The sequence below is a fragment of the Stegodyphus dumicola genome, chromosome 8 (genome assembly GCF_044657685.1).
Source record: "Stegodyphus dumicola isolate Sdum_Otavi_A_Nest chromosome 8, ASM4465768v1".
In the NCBI taxonomy this organism is placed as follows: domain Eukaryota; kingdom Metazoa; phylum Arthropoda; class Arachnida; order Araneae; family Eresidae; genus Stegodyphus; species Stegodyphus dumicola.
The window spans coordinates 35,860,699-35,883,055 of record NC_140775.1 but is presented as its reverse complement, the minus strand read 5'-3'; the positions used below and the strand labels follow the sequence as shown (position 1 = coordinate 35,883,055).

Below are 22,357 nucleotides of genomic sequence, written 5' to 3'. Positions count from 1 at the left end.
ATTATTTTACTATGAACTAGAAGCATGAGAAAAGCGACCGCTAAGAGAAGCATAATAAAAACGCAACTGTGAGTGTTTTTCAGTATGCTCTGTGTCTCTGTAAAAAATAAGAAATGTTTTCCCTCTCTCAAATGCTCTATAAATCCTCATCTTTGAAGCCACTCAAATGAAGATATTGTGCAACTGTTTACAGCAGTGATTCGAAAGCAATAAACACAACTGCAAAAAATCTCGCGACTGCGTCATCTGATCCTTTCTTTGATGTCTCAGAGGGGCGGTGGTTTCATACTGAAACCGCAATGAAAACATTCACAATTAAAAGGGTTCAATTACTTTTTTTTGTGAACTAAGGACATTTCATTACTCATTGATGCCTGCTTATAAAATATATTGTGGAAAAATTAAAAATTTTTGGGTTTTTTGTTTTTAAAATGGGTCAAAAAGAGTAGTGTGCAAAAGAAGCTTTTTTTGAATGATTCGTATCAATTAATGGATGCCCAGAAAGGTTTGCTGCTGCCATCTGTTATCAGCTTTAAGAAGTAATTTTATTTTAGCAGTGGTTTTGAGGAAAAAAAAAAAACAAATTTTCTAAATTAAAAAAATGTTGAAAATGCGGTTTCAAGGTGAAACCACCTCACCTGAAAGGGTTAAAAGTGCAAATACAAAATCTTATTATGCAAAAGACTGAATAATTCTAGCTAAGTATTCACATTTCTATTAAAAAAAGAGGGAGAGGTTTTTAGAAATCCTTTTCCCTTGCCAAATTTTGATTCTGTGGCAAATGTCTAGCTTCTGCTGATTTCTTAATACATTTTAACAGGGATAAATAGAAGGGCTAGCTCATTTCTTTGTTCGACTCCTCACCGACACGAGCCTAATGGGGGGACGTAACAGTCAATAATCTGACGTCACTGTGATGCCATCTGTCCCGATTTCCCGTGTTTAAAACAGTAGTTTCATTAAGCTGCGAGACGATTTTCTAGAGGTTACATATCCCAAATTAATTTTAATAATATATATATCTGTTTTCTAATAATGTATATATTTAAAATAATTTATATATATATGTAATTTTAGTCAGTTTTTATTTTAAATTCTATATTGTAAAGTATCGTTTACATAATATGGCTTTTGCGCTGCAGTAACATGCCGTAGCACTTACAGAAGTATGAAAGGATGAGATATTTTATTTCATGGGACCAAAGGATCCAAATGAGAGTTTGCTTTTGACGAAAGAATGAATACACAAATGTCAAAGAGAAGATTCTCTTAATGTGAAGAGCGGAAAAATCTGCAGCGAACATTTTCTATGCAGTGTTTATGAAGATGATATGAAAAATCGCTTGTTTGGATAGCCACAAAAAGAAACTGTTGAAATGGAATGCTGTGCCGAAAGTAAATTATGATGACAATAATAAATCGAAATTGATGATGACAATAATAAATCAAATTTTAATGATTTTGAAATAAAACTCACAAATGAAAATGTAGATCATCCTGAATGTTTAAGGATAAACAAGAATGCATTGATAATTTGAAGAACAAAATAATATCCTTAGAAAATTGTATTAAATTATATTAAAGTATTGAAAAATAGAGAAAAGAAAAATTTTAGAATGTTTGTTCAGCGACAAAGAAGGTGGACGACATCTAAACAGAAATTGGTATCAGAAATTAAAATCTCAAATAGCGAAATTTGGGGGTGGGAGGAGCACAAATCGGAGAATTTGGAAAAATGTCTAAAGCCTATTTTTATAAAGGCGCAGATTAATGCATTACTGAAAAAGAACAAAAAAATCAGGTGGACTATTGAAAATATTTCACGTTGCATCGTCATAAGAGCTCTGTCATCTTAAAGCTATGATTTTTGGAAAGAAAAAAAATTAAGAAAGAAATTGGAATATCTTTACCTAGTATTATCAAATTAAAGAAATGGTGTTTATTTTATTTTTTAGTGTTTTCTAAATTTTAGTGTAGTCCAAGAATTCAAAGTAATGTTCTTACTCTAAAGAAGGAAAGAGGCGAATATTTGTATTCTGTAGAAAAAATATGCGTTCTCAGTTTCGACGAAATGCATATAGATTGAAAACTCAGCTATGACTCTAAATTGGACTAAGTTGGCTCTTTTCAAAATGTGCAGTTTGTTTTAATCAGAGGCCTCATTTCGCGCTCTGCCTCAAATTACTGAGAAACCGCGTTTTAGATAGAGGATTTGTTTTAGAAGATGTAACTGTTTTAAATTTTGATATTATTAAAGAGGTTTTAAATAGAGATTGAGAAGAAATCAAATTGTGTCACAAAGTAAAACCAAATTATTTAATAGTGAAGGGAAACGAGAGACAAAAAGTCGCTCCAGAGAAAACATTATTTTCAAAAAGTACCGCAAAAGGTATACTCTACCCCACAGGAAATCAGAAAGCATCCGACTTCTTTGAGTTAATCGATAATATCTTCGGCATTATGAATACAGTCAAAAGTCGTTAATTTGGACACCCATAATTTGGAATGATCTATAATCCGGACCTCAAAACTAAAAACTTTCTGCGAATGCGCCGCGTTGACACATGCGCATAGGCGTTTACGCGTGCGCGTAAGACCTTTTATGAATGCGCATATGAGTGTGCGCAAGTGCAGAATACGTTTTCGCGTGCGCGTTTTATGTATAATGGACGTATAAGCTAAAATTATCTAATTATCTATTTCAGTTAATGTTGATGATTGTGTTGTTCCTTAAATTTCGAATTGGATCCGGCTTATTATTTTTTGCAGACTGTAAGAGCAATTTTATAAAAGTAAGCTTGAACTTTCGATTATATCAAATAGAATTTCCGATATATATTTGTTAATATGTAAAGTATCTAAAGCGAAAGTATGTTTTGAAATCCGAAATCTGTTTATCAATTTCACGCTGCTCGGCGGGGGGAATGCCGTAGCGGGCGCGTAATGAATTGGAAGTTGATCTGTCAGCACTATCCTTATCTTCAGGGCAGATGTTTTTATTTTATTTGGCTTATAATTTCTTACCAAATTAGTATTTCATCTTGATGTGCTCCGTCTTTGATATGATTTAAAACAAATTCCTCGTCATTATAATTCACTTCCGATAGCGAAGAAAGTAACAGAGGTTAGTGAAAACGAAAAAATTTCGATTGACAAATTAGTCGGTGTTCTCGACACAGCAATTATAGGATTTGAACAGGGGAACTTTGTAACTGAACAAGAAATTATGTCTGTTTAATAGAATTAAAGAGAAAGTATTATCACATGAAATGAAGCAAAACTTAAACAACTTACATTGAAAGAAATGTTTAATAAAGTAAACAAATAAATATTAAGCTTTTTCTTTTTGCAAATTTTGATACCCTTTAGATCATAATTGTTCTTTATTTCATAAATTACGGTTTCATATTTTTAATTTTAGAATTTCTGCATGCCATCTTACGAGATTTAAACTGATGATCTGTAATCCGGAAAAATCGATAATCCGGAATCGCCGAAGTCCCGACGAGTCCGGATTAACGACTTTTGACTGTAGTACCAAAATAGTAGCAACAAGAATAACAAGTATTTAACAAACTAATTTTGCTAAGTACTTGTTAAAGTTATTCTTATTGTATCCTTTGTAACTAATTATTGATTAGATTTTGAGCTAGATTAGCATTCTAGATAAAATATAATAGTATAAAACATCAAAGTAATTGGCATAAAAAGACCTGCTTCCTTTACTCACACTTTTGAAAAATTAAATGACTGTTTTAGGTACTCTGAATAAAGCTATTTTGTCAAAATTAAGGTAACAATCTTATATACATTTATTTAATTGTAATATAGATATAAGTATAAATTACAAAATTATTTAAAAATATCTATTATATTGAATCGGAAGAGAATTATAACAATGTAAAATTTACAATTAGGCAAAAAACAAACTTAGGTTAGCAGAAATGTTGCCATATACGTCATATATGTTTAAACCTATGTCAATGTAAAGTTGTTTTTTGAGTAAATTTAAATAGCTGCTATTATAGTTATCTTAGAAGCAGTATAAAAATTCTCTCAGTTAGCATAAAAATAAAGAAATGATTAGAAATAAATGTGCATTAAATAAAAAAAAACCTTCAAATTAAAAAAAAAAAAAAAAAAAAAAAAAAAAAAAACGGAACTTTATGTTAAAAGAGTAGCACATTTTATCTATTATTTTAAAATTGAGCAAGCATTATTAAATTTTTTAATGGTTCAGTCTAAAATGCATAAAGCAGTAACATTGCCTCTTCCAAATTATAGCTATCTTTCACACACAGCTCCTTTTAAACGCTGGTTCAAAAACGCTATTTTCCAAGCTGTAAATTCTATTGGCGCACTCAGTGTCATCATGGCTACATCATCACTTCTCACTTTCTGTTTCAGGGGGAAAAGCTCTATGAGCTAGCCCTTCTCTTCTAAGTCCTGACATTTTAAGGTTCAAATTAAATAATTATTTCTCAAAATTAAATAAATTTTCTCAACACAGCACCTGTCATTTAACCACACAATAATAAATAATAATTTCAGTAACTATATTTATGAGGATACCTTATTTTGTTTGTATTTCCTGTATTATTTTTAATTGATTACAAACTGGAAAACTTCTCACCAGTAATGGAGAATCAAATAAGAAGTCATATTATCTGAGCAATTTATGAAACCAACGATATAGGCCAATTAGAAAAAGTTTTCAGATTATAACAATTCTCAAATATCTTTTTTATGGCACACCAAGTTACTTAATCAAATGTAATTTTAACAAATAAATTCACCAAATAAAGTTAACACAAAATTAAAAAATAATTTAAACATAAAATTATGTTTAAACATGCATACTTACAGGATCTATTTTGGACTTCTGAAAAAATGGTATCAACAAATGTATCAGCTTTGAGCACTGTGAAGAATCATTCACGTATTTGCTAATTCTAAAAACATAAAGCATGCACATAAATGTAAATAATAAAGTATAATTCTGATATTTACATTAGATATTTAAAAAACACCTTGCAATAAATTTTACCTTAATAGAATAGTCAAATCCCTTGTAGAAATCGATTTTTTGACTTTCTTTTTAGTCACAATCGAAACTGTCATTTCAATTCTTGATAATATTTTATCCACAAATGGAAGCAAAAGCTTTGTTCCAAAAGCAGCAGGAACTACAGAATAAAACAGAAAATAATAAGTACTTAATTTTGAATTTAAAAAACTACATAAAGAGATATAACTGTTTCATAAGAATAAATAGTAAAATTAAATTTAAATAATTCTCATGCGCCATTGCTGCAAGGAATGAAATTTGAATTGAACAAATATTCTCTATTCATATAAAGCTAAAGTAAATTTAAAATTTCATAATTTAAAATTTAAATTTACTTTAAATTAGCTTTATACGAATAGAGAATATTTGTTAAAGGGATATATTATATACACACCAAAAGATACAGTAAAATCTTTGAAACTAAAATGGTGGATACAAATAGCATTCCTTCTATGAGTTTTAAAAATCAATCATCTCCAGTTTCTTTTAGAACAATTTTCTTCATAGATTTGTTCTTTATAGGGCAACTGGTATTTTATTATAAAACAAAGTAATAATATATTTTATACAAAAAGTTAACTAAAAAAAATCATTGTCCAGGTGATATATATGAATGTATGTAACATAAAAAATATCTAAATCTAAATACTAACTTTAATTTGTAATAGTCTCTTAATTCCTCATTTTAATTTGGGTCTGCTGATGCAGGTACTTACATAAATGCTTAAGCCAATCTCAATACATTGAAATTGAAAGTAACATTACAAACTGTAATCTTTTGACTTCTGCTTCAGGCTTTCTTTTGAATATGTTACATTAATGTTTTGTTTCCTGTCTAGCTAACATGTTGCTGCACATCTCTTTCTTTTATCCACTTATTTATCAAAAGATGTAAAAAAGTTACAAATGTGATTGAGAATGTGGACGCAGATTATGCCCAGCACCATGAATAATTCATAATTGTGTGTGTGTGTGTGATTATGGCAAAGCCTTGAGGGCTATTTGCCTAAGAGGAGGGATGCCTTCGTGGAGGACTTTCTAAGGGAAACTGGCTCGTATACAAAATTCATAATTAAGATGTGCTTTTCAAGAATTGTTTTGTCTGGAAATAAAATGTGGTAACATTGGGCATGAAAGAAAGTATTTGTGTCTTCTCTCATCAAAACCATTACATATCTTTATTAATGAATTATCTCAATTAAAACTGACATTGCATTAAAAAGTAGAACACAGGAATAAAAATAATTGTTTTGTTTTTTAGGTTGCCTTTTATTTTGATAAACAAACTTATTCTAGTTAATGCAGAGCTAATCAAATGCAGTAGCATGTAAATAACACAACGGGAAACCTTAAGAATATAAAATATACTTTTGCTTATCAATGCTATACGCATTTATTTAATTTCCAAAGATTACCTAAAATAATTCTGCTCAAACTAGTTCCGATAAATGCATACTTTAAAAAGTAATAAGAATGAACAGCACAAAAACAAAATAAAAGCATTAAAATATAGGTGTCTTTAAACTTATACAGCCTATAGTAAAATAATAAACAATACTACAATACCTATTTAATATTTTAAAAATATTTAATAAAGAAGAACATACAAGGGTTATTTTTAAAGTAAGGCCTATTTGTAATAAAAACAAACAAGAAAAAAAAAAAAAAATTTTAAATTCTGATTTTTCTATTTTTTTTAATACTTTAAAGGGGCAATTTGCCCAGAAAGGCTGTTAATTTTGTTTTGGCACTTTGTTTCATTCGTTAAAAAATGGCGTTTCACTCTTCAAATTGTTGCCACCGAATATTAGAGCCATGCATTATATTTAAAGAAATTAAATAATGAAGAATCTGTATTAATGTATGTATGTTTCTTGCATTCTGAAAAAAGAACGGTACCTCAGAGACATCAAATTTAGAATAACGTAGTTTTCCACTCGAATATGGGCATCTGAAAGTGCAAATTTGGAATTTGTGTTACTATTTCATATCTTGGAAAACTTTGGCAATTTCAATGATTTCAAAGCCAGCAATGGCAACATTGCACACACACACACACACACACACATATATATATATAGGGGAAAAAATTAAAAATAAAAACCCTTTAGTACACAAGACTGTGTATTGGGAATTCTGAAGATATGCTCATTTTAAATATTTTGTGATATTGCCTTTGAAATGAATATTATGGTTTAAGTATGAAGAACATGATATTTAATAAATAAAACACAAAATAAACAAAATGGGTAACACACAAAATGGTTAAAAAAAAGGGGGCAGCTGCTTTAGGCATAATATAAAATCTGAAAGAGACAAGAAAAACAATTTCCTTGTCAGTCTAAACTTTAACCATAACAAACAGGGATACTTTTCTCAAAGAAATTGGCTGCCTATGATGATAGCCATTTATTTATTCATGATCTTTTTCATTTTCTTTTTTTGGTAAATCTCCTATTGCATTTATTGGAGCAGAATTACTTCCACTAAATCCAGATGAATCATGCTTTGAATCCATGATGAATCACACTTTGGTTCACCAACACCAAAGCGTGGATGTGTTTACATGCTTCTTTGAATAATTTCATCATTTTTACACTCCAGTATCATTCATTTAACTGTCACTGTATATTTCACATATCTGGTGATGAATACCCACAATTTTCGTGTTTCTTGCTGTTAAGAACCAGACAACTGATCATATTTCACAAGCGGTGAAGCACTTGATTTTAACTTCATCCTATGAAGCATACAAAATGATGCTGTGAATATAGGGGGTGCTGGATTATGCATAAAGAATGCCAGGAGCCTATGCATGCATTCATTCTCATATACACATGGAATTTCAGATGATATTCACAAATTTATTATAAAAAAAAAAAAAAAAAAAAAAAAACTTGAGTTAAAATTACCTCCATCGATAATTACATCCAGTAAAGAGAGATGGCAATTTATTTGGAGAGGAGGCAGTTTTTCTTCTTCTTCAGAAGTCTCATTTTCAATGGTAAGTAGCTGGAAGATGATTTTTGATATTACACCAACAACTCTTGATTTTGTACGTGGGCATGAATATAAGTCCATTAAATGAGGCAAGGGTGTTAAAGATGCAGAATTCTCATGATATTTTGCAAATAAAACAAAGTACCTAGAACAAGTAATTGAATTATTAAAAATTATTTACAAAAGGCACAAAACAATCCAAGGACTTTTAACAAACATATCTAAAATAACTATAACACTTGATTTTCTTTACACAACAATTATTCAACATTCTATAGCAGAAACATGGAAGAAAAAAATACATGCAAATAAAAATCTCTTAAATTTTGAAATCTAATAAAAGTTTCTTGATATTTTATTCCACAAGAAGGAATATTATATTAGGAAACTATCTCATATTAATACTTAACTCACTATCACAGAATCCTCATTACAATACCACAAATTTATAGCATAAAAATACTATTTTCCCGCTATATTTTATTGCTATTTAAGCATAAAGCATGAAAAAATATAAGCAGACAAAATAATTTCACTGCTTTATATTACAGTTGTTAAAAACATAGGATTGAAATACCCTTTTCCCTGAGTGAACATATCTAGAGTACACCATACATAAGCACTAAAATTAAAAATTGTTCTACCTAGGCTTCTCACTCCATGTTGCTAGCAGACGAAGCAATGGTGATGGTTGATTGATGGATTCATGTTCAAGACGAGGTAACTAAAAAGCAAACAACATTTATCAAATTATAAAACAAACAATAAAATATATACGGAAAAAGAGTTTTAATTTTTTCCATTTACTATATTTCATATCATTTCAAAAAATGTCAGGAAAACATATTGAAAAAAGTGGGAGGAGAGGGTATATCTGATAATAAGTTTCTAATAAATTGAATTATGTTTTAAATATTGTTATAAAAATGTACTACTAATGAAAGTTATGTTCAGAATGTTACTATTTCAGGAACATGCTATTCTGCTATGGAACCAATGTTCACTGCCTACTTAAGCATTTTTACAAAAATTCAGGTAACCTTAATACTATGAAATAACACATTGCACTGATCACTGATCTAAGTAATGTGTTATCTTAACATGATCCAACCATTTTGCCGAGAAACCAATGTTCACTGCCTACTTAAGCATTTTTACACAAATTCAGGTAACCTTAATACTATGAAATAACACATTGCACTGATCACTGATCTAAGTAATGTGTTACCTTAACATGATCCAACCATTTTGCCGAGAAATAGTTCAGCCTAATATTCAATGAATAAATGACACTTCTCTAATATTATTGCTGTTTACGACTGTATATAAAAATACATTCCATCTTTCTTATATTAAACACAATGGATAATTAATGAAATTTTTTGAGTTGAAAGAATTATTCAGAATTAAAATAAGTTAATGACTAGAAAATGATTTCAAGATAGCTTTTGTGTGAGTTTATTTAGAATTTTTCTCCCATCATTCATTTCAGCTTAAAAGTCCTGGTACTTGACACATAAATTATTATTTATTATTTCAAGCATGTTGACTGATTTATATGCGAGACCACAGATGAAGATTTATATCTAACTTGACACCTCCCCCCCAAAAAAAGTAATACAAAAATTATCCAAAAAAGTATACTTAAATAGAATCTTCTACAGCATATAAAAGTTTCTGAAACTTTTGTAAATAATCAGAAGACTTAAAACAAAAATTCAGGTGAAGCAGTGATATACCAGTATATATAAATGTATGATAATGTATGTATTCATTCACTTACTATAGGCCATACTATACTTTCAAAGACAGCATCAATTTCTTCAGGTTTGAAATCATATTGTGGGAAAGATTTAAAAAACTGAACGGGAAGAAAAGTTTATTAATACCTCTTCATTCTTCTAGAAATAATCAAATACAGTACAGTCAAAAGAAATTTAAAAAATTATATTTGTTTGAACAAAATAACTTACTTGTATCAATTTCATAACAGCTTGTATACGAACAGCTTTGAGAAGGGTTACACACTGAGGTAGAACTTCCTCTCGCTTTTCCAAAAGGGTCACACTCGTAGCTGTGATGATCAGCAATACTTTGAGAAGCCAGTACAGCAGTTCAGGAATCAAATTACCTAAATGCTGAAGTATCAGGCCTAATGTATTTAACGCGCTGGAAAAAAAAAAAAAAATAGCTATACATCCTTTTGACTATTTCATTTTGAGTCACTGCCACTTACTATATAAGAAAGCATAAAAAATAATTTAGAACAAAATTTGCAGAACCTCATGCCTTCACTTTTTAAAACTACTATTACATCAATTTTTCTATTAATAGTTATCTTTCTTTTTTTATGCATATTTAATAGCTTAAAAATTGTTTTTCATGCTTTTATACAAAATTATATATTATTTTTTCCCTCTAAAAGAACTTCTCGAGTAAGCTGATTCTCTACTTTACTTCAAGTGGCAAATTTATGCTATATCCTCCCATCCAGCATTTCTCCCATAATTTTAGGTGGCATATAAATCTGTTACCTACTGAACATATACTTTGCATTTACAACAAGAGTAAGCTATACCAGCCATCTACAGTATATGTGCCATCATTCAAAATAATGTGATCTTGTTTCTAACTTACTTTTATAAGAAAGAAGTTCTGGAATATAAACCCATAACTGCAACTGTTAATAACACATAAAGTATTTTAAAAAGAATGAGCTTGCTTATAAATTTGTTATTTCTTGCAATATATGAAATATCATACATTGAATTATTGAAAAAGATGAAAGATTACATTCAGAATTACATTAAGTATATCATTTTGTAAGAAATTACCACATTCCTTTGTACACATTCTTGCATGGAATCAATCCATTCAGTTAACAATTGAAAGATCCATACCTTGAATTCAAGCAAAGATGCAGAAGATTTTTCACATTTTCAATCAAACTCCTGCTTGTCTCCAGTTTTCATTTGAGAATATAAAAAATTACAGATTCCCTCGTACTATAAGTTTCAGCTAACAGCTGAAAAATCCATGATTTGAATGCTCTTCAGAGTGCAGCTGAGTTTTCACATATTGAATTATTGTAAGAAAAAGCTTACAGACATCTACAAAGGGAGCATAATTGTATTTTATCATCTGATCACTTGGAGTGCCACAAAGTTACCATATATTATGCTATTAAACTCTTCCAGATATATCTCCTTGAGATATTCTTAAAGAACCTGCCTCCACTTTCTACATTACAAGAGCTTTCATAGCAAACTGTTGCAAAAATGCATTTCATAACTGTTACACATCTAAAAAGCTTTGAGCATGAAACTGATTTCATTTTGATGAACTTGGGAGTTATGAAAAATGCACATATAAAATGATATCATAGTAAACTTTCACCTCAATGGAAAATCATGTGTAAATGGATTGATTTCTCAATAAAGCCATATGAAACAACAACATCATGCAATGCAAAGTAAGAAACAAGTGTAACCAAAAAAAGTAAAATCTGCTTCTTCCTTATGTAATATACCATATTAATGCTGCAATAAAAATATCCCACAGAGTTCAATTTCGAGAGTAAAAAAATTAACCAAATAATAATACATTAATGACAAGATAACAATTTGTATTGCTATGCATAATTCAAATCATAAAAAGTAAAAAGAGATTCACTTACACAAAAACTCTTGTTAATCAAATCAAATAAAAAAAAAAAAAAAAAAAAATCAGATTCCCAATACTACTATATTTTATTTACATATTTATTTAATTAAAGATCTCTATTAAAAATTAATTTTCTTTCGTGTCATATCACTATACTAGACTGATATTTACTAGTGTAATCAATCACAGAGAATAGCAAATTGTGAATCCTGTGACAACATCCATTCCACAAGCCAAAGCAAATTAATTTATCTATTAACTTATAATAATACATAAATTATAGCAAACTGAGAAGTTTCATGCCTCCCACCAAAAAATCCGATGTTTTTAAACTAAACATTTAATATAGAAAATGGTAGATACATTTTGAGATTGATAACCTTTGAGCAATATGGGAAGATTAATTTAGTAATGATTCATACAATACATATTTTAATAAATACACAAATATTTTAAATATACATAAATGAATTGAAACTAAAAAACCTACCTGTGCTGCCTACGAATAGGAACTACATTTGAAAGGTCAATACTTTTTCGTACTTTTTTAACTGCCATCAGTGTATCATCTGGAAACAAACAAAAAGGATAAGGAACATGTTTAAAATGATGTAAGAAAAATAAAAATTACACAATGAAATTCAGCATTACAGAGAACTTTATATTGTGATAAACTGTACAGTAGCTTTCAAACTTTTCTAAAACTATTTTGCTTAATTAAAACTAAAAGCCTCTCCCGCTCCCATAAAATTTCCACAAATTTCTGTAGCTATCTGCAAAATTTATAAGCCAATTTTTAATTTCCTAAAAAAAACAATCTGTAATGTCTTTCACGTGTGACAAGGTTATTTGAAAAATTCTACTTTTATAGCCCTAAAAATGTCTTTCACATGTGACAAGGTTATTTAAAAAATTCTACTTTTATAGCCCTAATATAATTTGTCACTAAAAATTACCATTAAAAAAAAGCTTAAAAAGTCTGTAAAAAATTTAAACTCTCCGTTCAAAAACTCTCATAAGTATGTGTGTATATATATATATAATACTGTTTCATAAAAAACTAATAAGTGAAGTTAAATAAATTTAAGTAATTTCTCTTGTGCCAGTGCTGCAACGAATGAAATATGAATTTAACAAATACAGTATAATTATCTCATTCATATAAAGCAAATTAAAATTCTAAATTATGTAAATCCAATTGCAAACAAAATAAAAGGATTAATTATTGCTGCAAACTAATTTGCAATATCATTCAAATTCAGAAAACATAAGGAAATAAAGTGCAAGCACGTAAATAATTGAAAAAATATAATACTATCCATAAAATGAATTTTAGAAACTTCTAAATTTTTTAAAACTAAATTTAATTTGCATAAAGTGAATAATTGTTGAGCAGGCAGGAGACAGATGTTTTCAAGGGGAAGTTGCCGCCAAACCTCTCTTCAATCACTAAATTTGTGTTGGAATTTCAGAATTTAATTTTAAGTGTGAATTTTTTTTTCCTATAGTGGATTTGCTTTCCAAATTTCTTGAAAATTCCTTTACTATTAACTTTCTCATTTTAACATATCACTATTTTTGGTTTTATGTGTTTCTTAACCTATACCTATGGATGATGATACACAAATTGAGTGATTGAAGAACTAGGTTTGGGGCAACTTCCCCTTGAAGAGATCTGCCTCTTGTCTGTGCAAGAATTATTCACTTTATGCAAATTAAATTTAGTTAAAAAAATTTCAAAAGTTTTTAAGATAAGTTTTTTGGATTGTACTTATTTTTTCCAATTATTTACAAGCTTGCACTTTATTTCCTTATGTTTTCTGAATTTTAAATGATATTGCAAATTAGTTTGTAGCAAAAATTAATTATTTTATTTTGTTCACAATTGAATTTACATAATTTAAAATTTTAATTTGCTTTATATGAATGAGATAATTATATTGTATTTGTTAAATTTATAAATATATTTTTACTACAATAGTATCTAAATAACTTATACTTAAAATACTGACTCAGATTTCTTCTAATAACTCATTGTATTAATTAAATTTATATGTCCTTGGAAATGATGTAAAAAAATCTGATAAAAATTATACATATACATATATACATATACAGTACAAAGTCCAAAATCCGGACTCGTCAGGACTTCGGCGATTCCGGATTTGGGATTTTTCCAGATATTAGATCATCAATTTAAATCTGGTAAGATGGCATGCAGAAATTATACAATTAAAAATATGAAATCATAATTTATGAAATAAAGAACAATTATGATCTAAAAGGTATCAAAATTTACAAAAAAACGTCCAATATTTATTTGTTTACTTTATTAAACATTTCTTTTCATGTAAGTTGCTTCCACAAAAAATTCAAAAAGTTCCTTTTTTGTTTTTCTTATGTCATATACAGTTGACTTTCCAATGCCATACTCCTCGGATATGCCTTTATCCATTTTTTGAAGCAATTCCACTTTTTGTTTAATGGACATAATTTCGCTTTGTAGATCCTTTAGCAGCTCCAGAATTGGAAACTCTTTTCGACATAATTGAAAGTTCAAGCTCAGTTTTTATAAAATTGCCATAATAATAACAGTCTGCAAAAAATAATAAGCTGGATCAAACTAGAAGATTAGAGAGCAGTGCACTCCGCTAGATAAACTGAAATGAATCAGTAAAGATAATTTTATACTAGCTTAATAGCGTTCGTTATACATTACTGGCTGTGTATCACAAGATTGACGACGAAAGCCAGGTTGTTCCATTAAATTTTGCCTTGCTCCTATTGCATACTGAATTAAGCCTGAATTGTATTAGTTTAGTTGTTTACTATACCTATATTTATTTATTGCACATGCTTAAAATTAATCTGAGTCCTGTATAAGTAAACTTCCATGTAATGCTTTATCTGGGGCCGGCGCTAAATACCACCTGGTGCAGTCTCTACGATCCTAAGTTGTGCAACAAAGTGCCGTTCCAAGTTCAAAATTTTCACCGCACCTAAACTTTGCCTCCCAATGCTTTCCCTAAATCATAAAATACTTCTGATTCCTTAATTTTGCCGCTCGGTGCTTCCCCAAATTCCAAAAATTTCGTCTTCCCTAAATTCTGCCGTGTGGCGCTGACATATTCTGCCACTGCTTCTGAGTTTATGGTGAATAACATATCAGTTATTCTAAATTAAAATAGCAATAAATGTAATCTTTTAGCCTATGAGTTCCATTAACAAAATCTATTTTTAGCATATGAAAAGAAATTTTTATTGAATATTTCCTCGTTAACATTTCTTTAAAAATCTATAATCATCACCAAGCGTAATGTTAGCATGAAAGGTTGCCATACTCTTTTTATTCAATTACTAAGTTTAGACATCACTGCATGAGTTATTACTGAAGCTATCACGTATTGATAAACATGTGGTGATGAAAGCAAAATATAATAAATAATGACTCGCCAGGTCAGCGTCAGGGATATAAAATAGGTGAATGTTTTGGTTTGAGATGTATGCCAAGCAAATACTCAGCTACGGAGCCAAAGTATTAATTTCACAAATTTATGCTAACCAGATTGTTTTTCCATGATGAGGTATTTTTGGTGCCAAAGTGAAATTAAGAATCAAAATTTTTAAGCGAAAATCTCCACGTTTTATTATGAAAGGAAAAATCACATATGCATGCGTAAAGCATTATTTTAATGAATTGCAGACAAAGTCAGAAATTTATTTTCAGCATTCTGATAGACAACAGAAATCTGAATTTGCTTCCCCAAAAAAGAGAAACAGAAATGACCATGTATATATGAGCTACTTAAACTGACATGGTTTTGTATACATTTTAGGGGGGAATTGTTGCATTTATACCTCATACTTTACAAATATTATGAAAAAGTCATAATACAATTAAAAAAATAACTAGATGTTTTTGAAGGGGACGTAACAGTTTTGCACTTACATTGAATAATTTTTTAACCACAGAAGAAAATCTTTTCTAGCCATACTAATAATTATCTGCTACACTTGGTTTTTCTGTCATTTTGCTAATTCTCCTTTGAAAGTCTGTAAGTACTCACCAGAAGTTATTTATGTACACTGCGAAAAAAAAAAAGGAGGGGACAGTTCTATGTCTCCTGTTCTACTGGGCTGATTGACGAAATTCAAATTGTGCTCTTCATGTCTCGAAAGTGCGACTTAGGATATATATTAGATTTATATATAACTCTAGTCTAACAGAGATATTTTGACATGAAATAGGACTATTTCTGAAATAACATACCAATTTTTTTTCCATATTTCGATTCTACAATTCAAATTATGCCCAAATATGAAATTTTGTAAAGTTTGGTGTGAAATTTACGGAGAAATTCACATTGGTGATTTTTTTTTCAGTTTGCGCCAAGAATAGTTCACTTGACGAACTTCTTAATATATGGCAACATATTTTCCTCTCCCAGGAGAGGAAAAAAAAATCACAACGTTCTTTCTTTCAAATAATGTTCTTTACATTATATTTTTATGTTAATACTTTAAATTTTGTTTTTTCGTTTTTGAATTTCATTTTATTGTTTAAGTTGCATGGTTTCTTCCGAATAACTGTTTTAAAAATCTCTATTTACCCATTCGAACTGCGTAGTTTAAATATGAGGTGCATCGTTTATTTTCTTTCAAATAGTTTTTTTTTTATATAATTTTTTTTTGTTGCAGTTATTATTTCAGGTAATTTTTAAATTTTTGGACTTTTATTTTAATTGTTTGTGTTGCATTGTCTCTTCAAATTTTCTGTTTATTCATTCGAACTGAGCATTTGAAATGTATTTATTAATATAATTTTTTCAGGATTTTATTTTAATTATTTGAATTGTATTTCTTTCAGAAGAATACTTTGTGTCACAGACTACGATGCATCTGAAAACTTAATATACTAAAAGAGAAAATACAGTAAAGCACAGTTACCACGCATTTCGATGTTCCGTTCAGAAAAGATATATAAATGAGAAAGATGTATACCTGACATTTTAACTTCAGATGACTTGCATATATTGCATTTAATAGCTTTAACATTGTGCTCATTGCTTTACACAATTTTATCATCCTACATTTAGTTTCTTAAAATGTTATTCATGTTTTAGTCAAATATTTTATTTTTGAAATCACAAGAATCAAATATCATAAGATTAAAAAGTTTTAAATTTGAAAAAAAAAAAAAAAAAAAAAAAAAAAAGGTACTACATTTTATGCAATTTTTTCCCCTTCTTCTTAATGGCTTGCTCTTTTTCTTCAAGCATTCCACAAGTATATTAAAAAGCATCCAACTTTTTGAAACATCTTGGTATTTCTGACATTCATTAAAAAAAAAATATATATTGCTTTCCATTTCATAAAGGCCTACAGATGGCCAAGCGTTAACCCGGGAAGACGCGCGTTGGGTGTTTCGGCACCCCACACTCAAACAAATTCGCTGGCAATCTCCCCACATAATCCGAAATGCTTAGATGCATCAGTAGCTGCCTTCAAGGTCATGTTCTATACGTCTCGAGAGGAAACGGCAAATTTTGAGCATTTATTGTTGTTTAAATAATAGTTTGGGGTGTCCTTTTCGAGGATGATGCTCCTTTCGGCAGTATATAAGAAACTTGCAAGATATGGTATAAAGATATTTGCTATGGTTGACTCTAGAACCGTCTATGCTTTTAACATGGAAATTTACGCATGTCAGTAGCCAGATGGGCCGTATAAGAAAGTCAGCAGTTCTAGTGAAATAGCAAAGTGCTCTTGGCTCCATTATACAAATCTGGAAGAAACATTATCACAGACAATTAGTATACCAGTTACGAATTGGCCAATTTCTTACAGAAAATGATTTGATGAACCACAAAAAAAAAAAAAAAAGAAAACAAAATATAATACAGGAGATGTTACATGTGCTCAAGGGAAAAAAGACAGAAAATCAAAAACTATACGTGTGAAGTGCAAAAAACATATGTCAAGAGCACTGTGAAATAGATGCTTCATGTGTATATTACAAAATATCTAATGCTTCTTGGGCCTACTTGGTTTCAATATTAATTATATAACTCGTTGTTCACACAATAATTCTGCATAATTTGGATTATAATTGCATTTAAAAATAAAAAATAGACATTTCTAGACATCTGAAAAAAAAAAAAAAAAAAAAATCTACTTGTTATTAATTTAAAAATTAGAATTATTTTAAGCTATTTTATGTAATAAATATATTGCAATTAATATAGAATGCATTCTTTTACTGAATTGTAATGATTAATGTTTAATTTGTATGTCTTTTAATTGCTTGGGGTGTGTTGACATCCCATGCGCATTCTAGTGTTACGTAATACAGCGTGCGTCCTCCCAGGTTAAAGTCGCTGAACAGTGGTAGTTCGCTCCAGTGTTTCGCACTGTAATGTGTATGCCAGCTGGTTTTCCTTAGAAAGTTCTTCATGAAGGCATCCCTCCTTTTAGGCAGATAGCCTTCCTTTGCCGTAACTTAATAATCCAATTCAATCCATTTCATCAGTATTTGGTCAGAGCCTTTATCAGTCTTTAGAGGCTAAGCATTTTGAAAGCATAAGATGAAAGGAAAAACTGGTTTCATTAAAAGGGAAAATGTATTTAGGTGACATCCACATACATCACTGGATAAATTCCTGAATATTCAAATGATTTGACTAAGAAATCATGGGATTCTCCACTTAGGATGATATGATGTTCTATACCGTAATTTAAATTTATACAAACATATAGTCGAAAACCAGTTGCTCTTCACTTTAATCTGCAATGATATCGTTTTGGTCTTTTCTGTTAGCAAAAGTTCAATTGATGGTATTTTCTAAATGGTACATGTCCAAGTCTTTTCTCTTTGAACACCAAAATTCCTTGAAGTATTCTGAAAGTATATTCAAAAGCATCCAACATTTTAAAATACCCTGGTATTTCTGACAGCCAAATTCCCCTTCAAATTTTTGCTTACTTTTCTCCCTAATTTTCTTCTTTCCTTCTAGATTTATTTTCAGTGCTCACCACAAGAAAATTAAGATTTTTCGATTGTTACACTTCCATAAATTTTGCATTCTTGTCATTTTTTTAAAAAATATCAGTTACATTAACTGCATTTGAGTTGAAGACAGCTTTTTATTTTCTAGGTATTTTTAACTATAAATAAAGTTTAAAGCAAAGTCCAAAGGATAAATATTTTAATTAAAAGATTTTTCGTTAAATGGCAAAGAAATAAAACAGTTCAGCAATGTTTATTCTGTACCACTGAGTGACCCGATTCTTATATCGGCTACAAACAATCTAAATCATATTAAAGATTATGTTTTTTATACAATCTATAACACGAGAGAAAATTAGCTACTTTAAACATTCTTTCAAAAAGGATTAATGTAAAAATTCATACTTATATATATATAATTTTTAAAGCTGGGACATGACCCAAACTGTCAACGTCCTGTTTGCTTAAAAACATTGTGAAAATAAACATCAAACAAACTTTCTCAGTTTTAGACAATTTAATTTAAATGCAAAGTGAAGTAGCAGGTAATAATACGGCAAAGGTAAAAATTTACTCTTACAAATATTTTAAAAAAAGGGGGGGGGGAGAAAGAAAGAAAGAAATATAAAAAAAAGTTAAGAATTTGAATAATATCATCTATAATTAAAAAAATAGCTTTTCATATAGTATTAATAAATATTTATTACTCATCATTGAGGGGAAAAAATTTCATATAATCAATTCTACATAAAAATTTATTTGAAATTTAAGGGTTAAAACAGCTGTGGCAATTCACAGTAACAAAAATCCATAAACCACATTTAGTGTTATTATCGCTTTAAAAAAAAAAAAAAAAAAAAAAAAAAAAAAAGGAGATGCCAAATTTTAAAATGCGAAAATATGTAAACTCGTGCATATCTTAGAAACTTTTGAATAAAAAACTAATTTTTTGCAGCTATGCTTAGAACGATACCTACTTTAAGATGACAGTAAAAATTTTATAGGTTATAATTCAAAAATTTTTTCGAAAAATTTATAAAAATTATTTAAAAATAGAAATTTTAAAAATGAAACACAAAAAATTGATGAATTTTGTTTGGAATGAACCTAAATTTCGAAATGTGAAAGGAAAAATCAAAAAAGTTTAATAAAAAAAAAAGAGATATTAATAAATATATGCCAAATTCAATTAATATTGAGAAGTTAATATTTTGAAAGCTAAGTTTTTCAAAACTACTTGTACGATTTTTACAAAACTTGGCAGTCTGGCATAATTTGAGTCATAAAATCGAAATATGTAAAAAAAATTGGTATGTTATTTCAGAAAAAGTCCGATTTTGTGTCAAAATACTTATGTTAGAAAAGTACTATATATAAATCTAATACATATCGCAGGTCGCACTTTCGAGACATGAAAAACACAATTTGAATTTTGTCAATTGGCCCAGTACATCGGGAGATGTAGAACTGTCTCTCCTTTTTCGCGTAGTGTACATGCTAGGAATAATTAAAAAAATTTTATTTCTACTTTTCAGTATGAGTGAAATACAAAAGAAAAGTAATGTTAACTGAAGTAATTTTTTTTAACACCTTGTTGACTGTAATGGAAATAGAAAATTTCTATATCCATTATATATTAAAATATCAGGGGAATTCTTTTTAGAATAAAAAAACAAGAGGGACAGAATGAAAAATTAATGAAAACTAAACTTTCAAATTTTAAATAATCAATTATATGACCTCACAATACAAACCCTTCAGTTGTTCTTTAAAAGGCAGGAAAACAAGATCAAAAAACATTTTTAATTCTTCAGCTTTGCATCCAGCCAAAAAGCGAAGTACAAGAGATCTTCTTGTTTGGGCTTGTGACTTTCCAGTTGTGTTATTACCAGTTTTATACAGCATCTTCCCATACATAATTCTATAACAAAATATGTAAAGTTTCATGTTGAGTTAAATGTTTCATTAAATCACATCAAAACAATATGCCAATTATTTAATTTTTTTCAATATTAAAAATTAATTTATTACTACCATGGAGAAAATTATAAAATAAATGTTTTTACCTTACAGTTCGTTCCCTTCTAGTAATTCAGTAAATCCTACTTTTAGTAATTCTTAGAATAAACTACTCTTGTTCAAGGCTAATTTTGGAACATAATTTTAATTTTCAGCATGAAAGCTAAAAGATAGGCACATCACATATTTACACATACACAGGGAAAATTATCAAAACATATGGAGAAAATATTTTTCAATTAAGTTCTAATAACCACAGACTTTCTACTAAAGCTGGCAAAGAAATCTTTTATCAATATGCTAGCCCATTAAAGCATTAAATGGCAGAAGAATGAAATTATTATTGCAATTTACATATTTAGATGTATCTTAAATAAATAGATTATAGCATAATTAAAACTTTTGTATCTAAATTTCATACTTAGAAATTACTTCTTCATTTCACTTAATCATTAGAAGAATAATTAAATATAAAACAATTATTTTTAAATCACAACTGTAGAAGTCAATCTTCAGATAAATTTGATTAAGGTATTGAATGCTATTTTATCCTATTTTCCAAAGCATGGATTAATATAGAATTGTTTTCTTCTACTCAGTAGAAATTCCTCCCACTCTAATTACAATTGTTTAATACACTCAGTTGTTTTACAATATAATGTACAAATGTTGTTCAATACACACAACTCTACACATATATGCAGAGGAGATATAAGGCAGATAAAGAATATCAATAGGAACTATACTGAAATAAGAAATTAAAGTCTGAAGCAGGTAAATGGCACTGTGAGCTCTTGTTTTATGTTAATTCTTAAGATTACTTCATTAAAGCTTACAGTGTTATACACAGAACATGCATTGTTTTACAAATGCTAAATTAGTAGACACATATTTAATGACTGGGTTATTGGGTTAGCAGACAATAAGCGATGAGCCCATCATAAGAATGTACTGGGAAAGGTGCTCAGCTAGACATGTATGTTTGGGCAATTGCATAAGAACCTGTGCGAATATGGATCCTTTGGGATATTTTTGGGTAACAATTTGTATTTGTTTACAAATACTTTGCATATTAATTTATGCATATGCAGGATGGCAGGTAGCCAGGACTGACCTGAATTACAGGCACGGAAGATGATGTGCTGCATAATGCTGACAATAATTCAAAGACAAGCAGATATGCAGCTATTGCTGCAATGGGAGTATCTCAAGCCAGCATTATGGCATGTTGTGCACATCATGACCCTAAATTCATTTCATCAGCAATACATCCAGTTACTGAAAATAAAAGATCATCAATGATAAGTGACATTTGTCAAATGTTGCAGGAAACCTGGCAATACGATGTCGCAAAATGCAGGCAACCAGGAATTTTCAAGTTCTGTTCTGTTCTGTTCATGGACGAAGGATCCCTGTGAAGGAGTCTTCAATCTCATTTCACACATGTGGGCTAAAGAAAACTCATGCCACACTACTCCATTTCATCACTGATATGTGGAAAGGTATTGTAGATAACTGTCAGCCTATATATCTGTTACCACCCGAAGCATGAGATGCGCCTGATGAAGGTTCTGCTGATTTACTGAATATTTCTACAAACT

The 22,357-nt window shown here is 29.3% G+C and overlaps 1 protein-coding gene across 1 annotated transcript in view; it reads right to left on the bottom strand.

The window, feature by feature from the left end:
* LOC118185793 (small subunit processome component 20 homolog) overlaps nt 1-22,357 on the bottom strand; it is a 219,401-nt gene that overhangs the window by 114,594 nt on the left and 82,450 nt on the right. Inside the window, exons 26-33 of the mRNA XM_085821737.1 lie at nt 20,492-20,658; nt 12,222-12,300; nt 10,042-10,237; nt 9,852-9,929; nt 8,713-8,792; nt 7,981-8,213; nt 5,048-5,186; nt 4,865-4,952 (exon numbers count right to left, since the gene is read on the bottom strand). Coding sequence (XP_085677863.1) covers nt 4,865-4,952; nt 5,048-5,186; nt 7,981-8,213; nt 8,713-8,792; nt 9,852-9,929; nt 10,042-10,237; nt 12,222-12,300; nt 20,492-20,658 — 1,060 coding nt within the window. The remainder of the gene's footprint in view (nt 1-4,864; nt 4,953-5,047; nt 5,187-7,980; nt 8,214-8,712; nt 8,793-9,851; nt 9,930-10,041; nt 10,238-12,221; nt 12,301-20,491; nt 20,659-22,357) is intronic.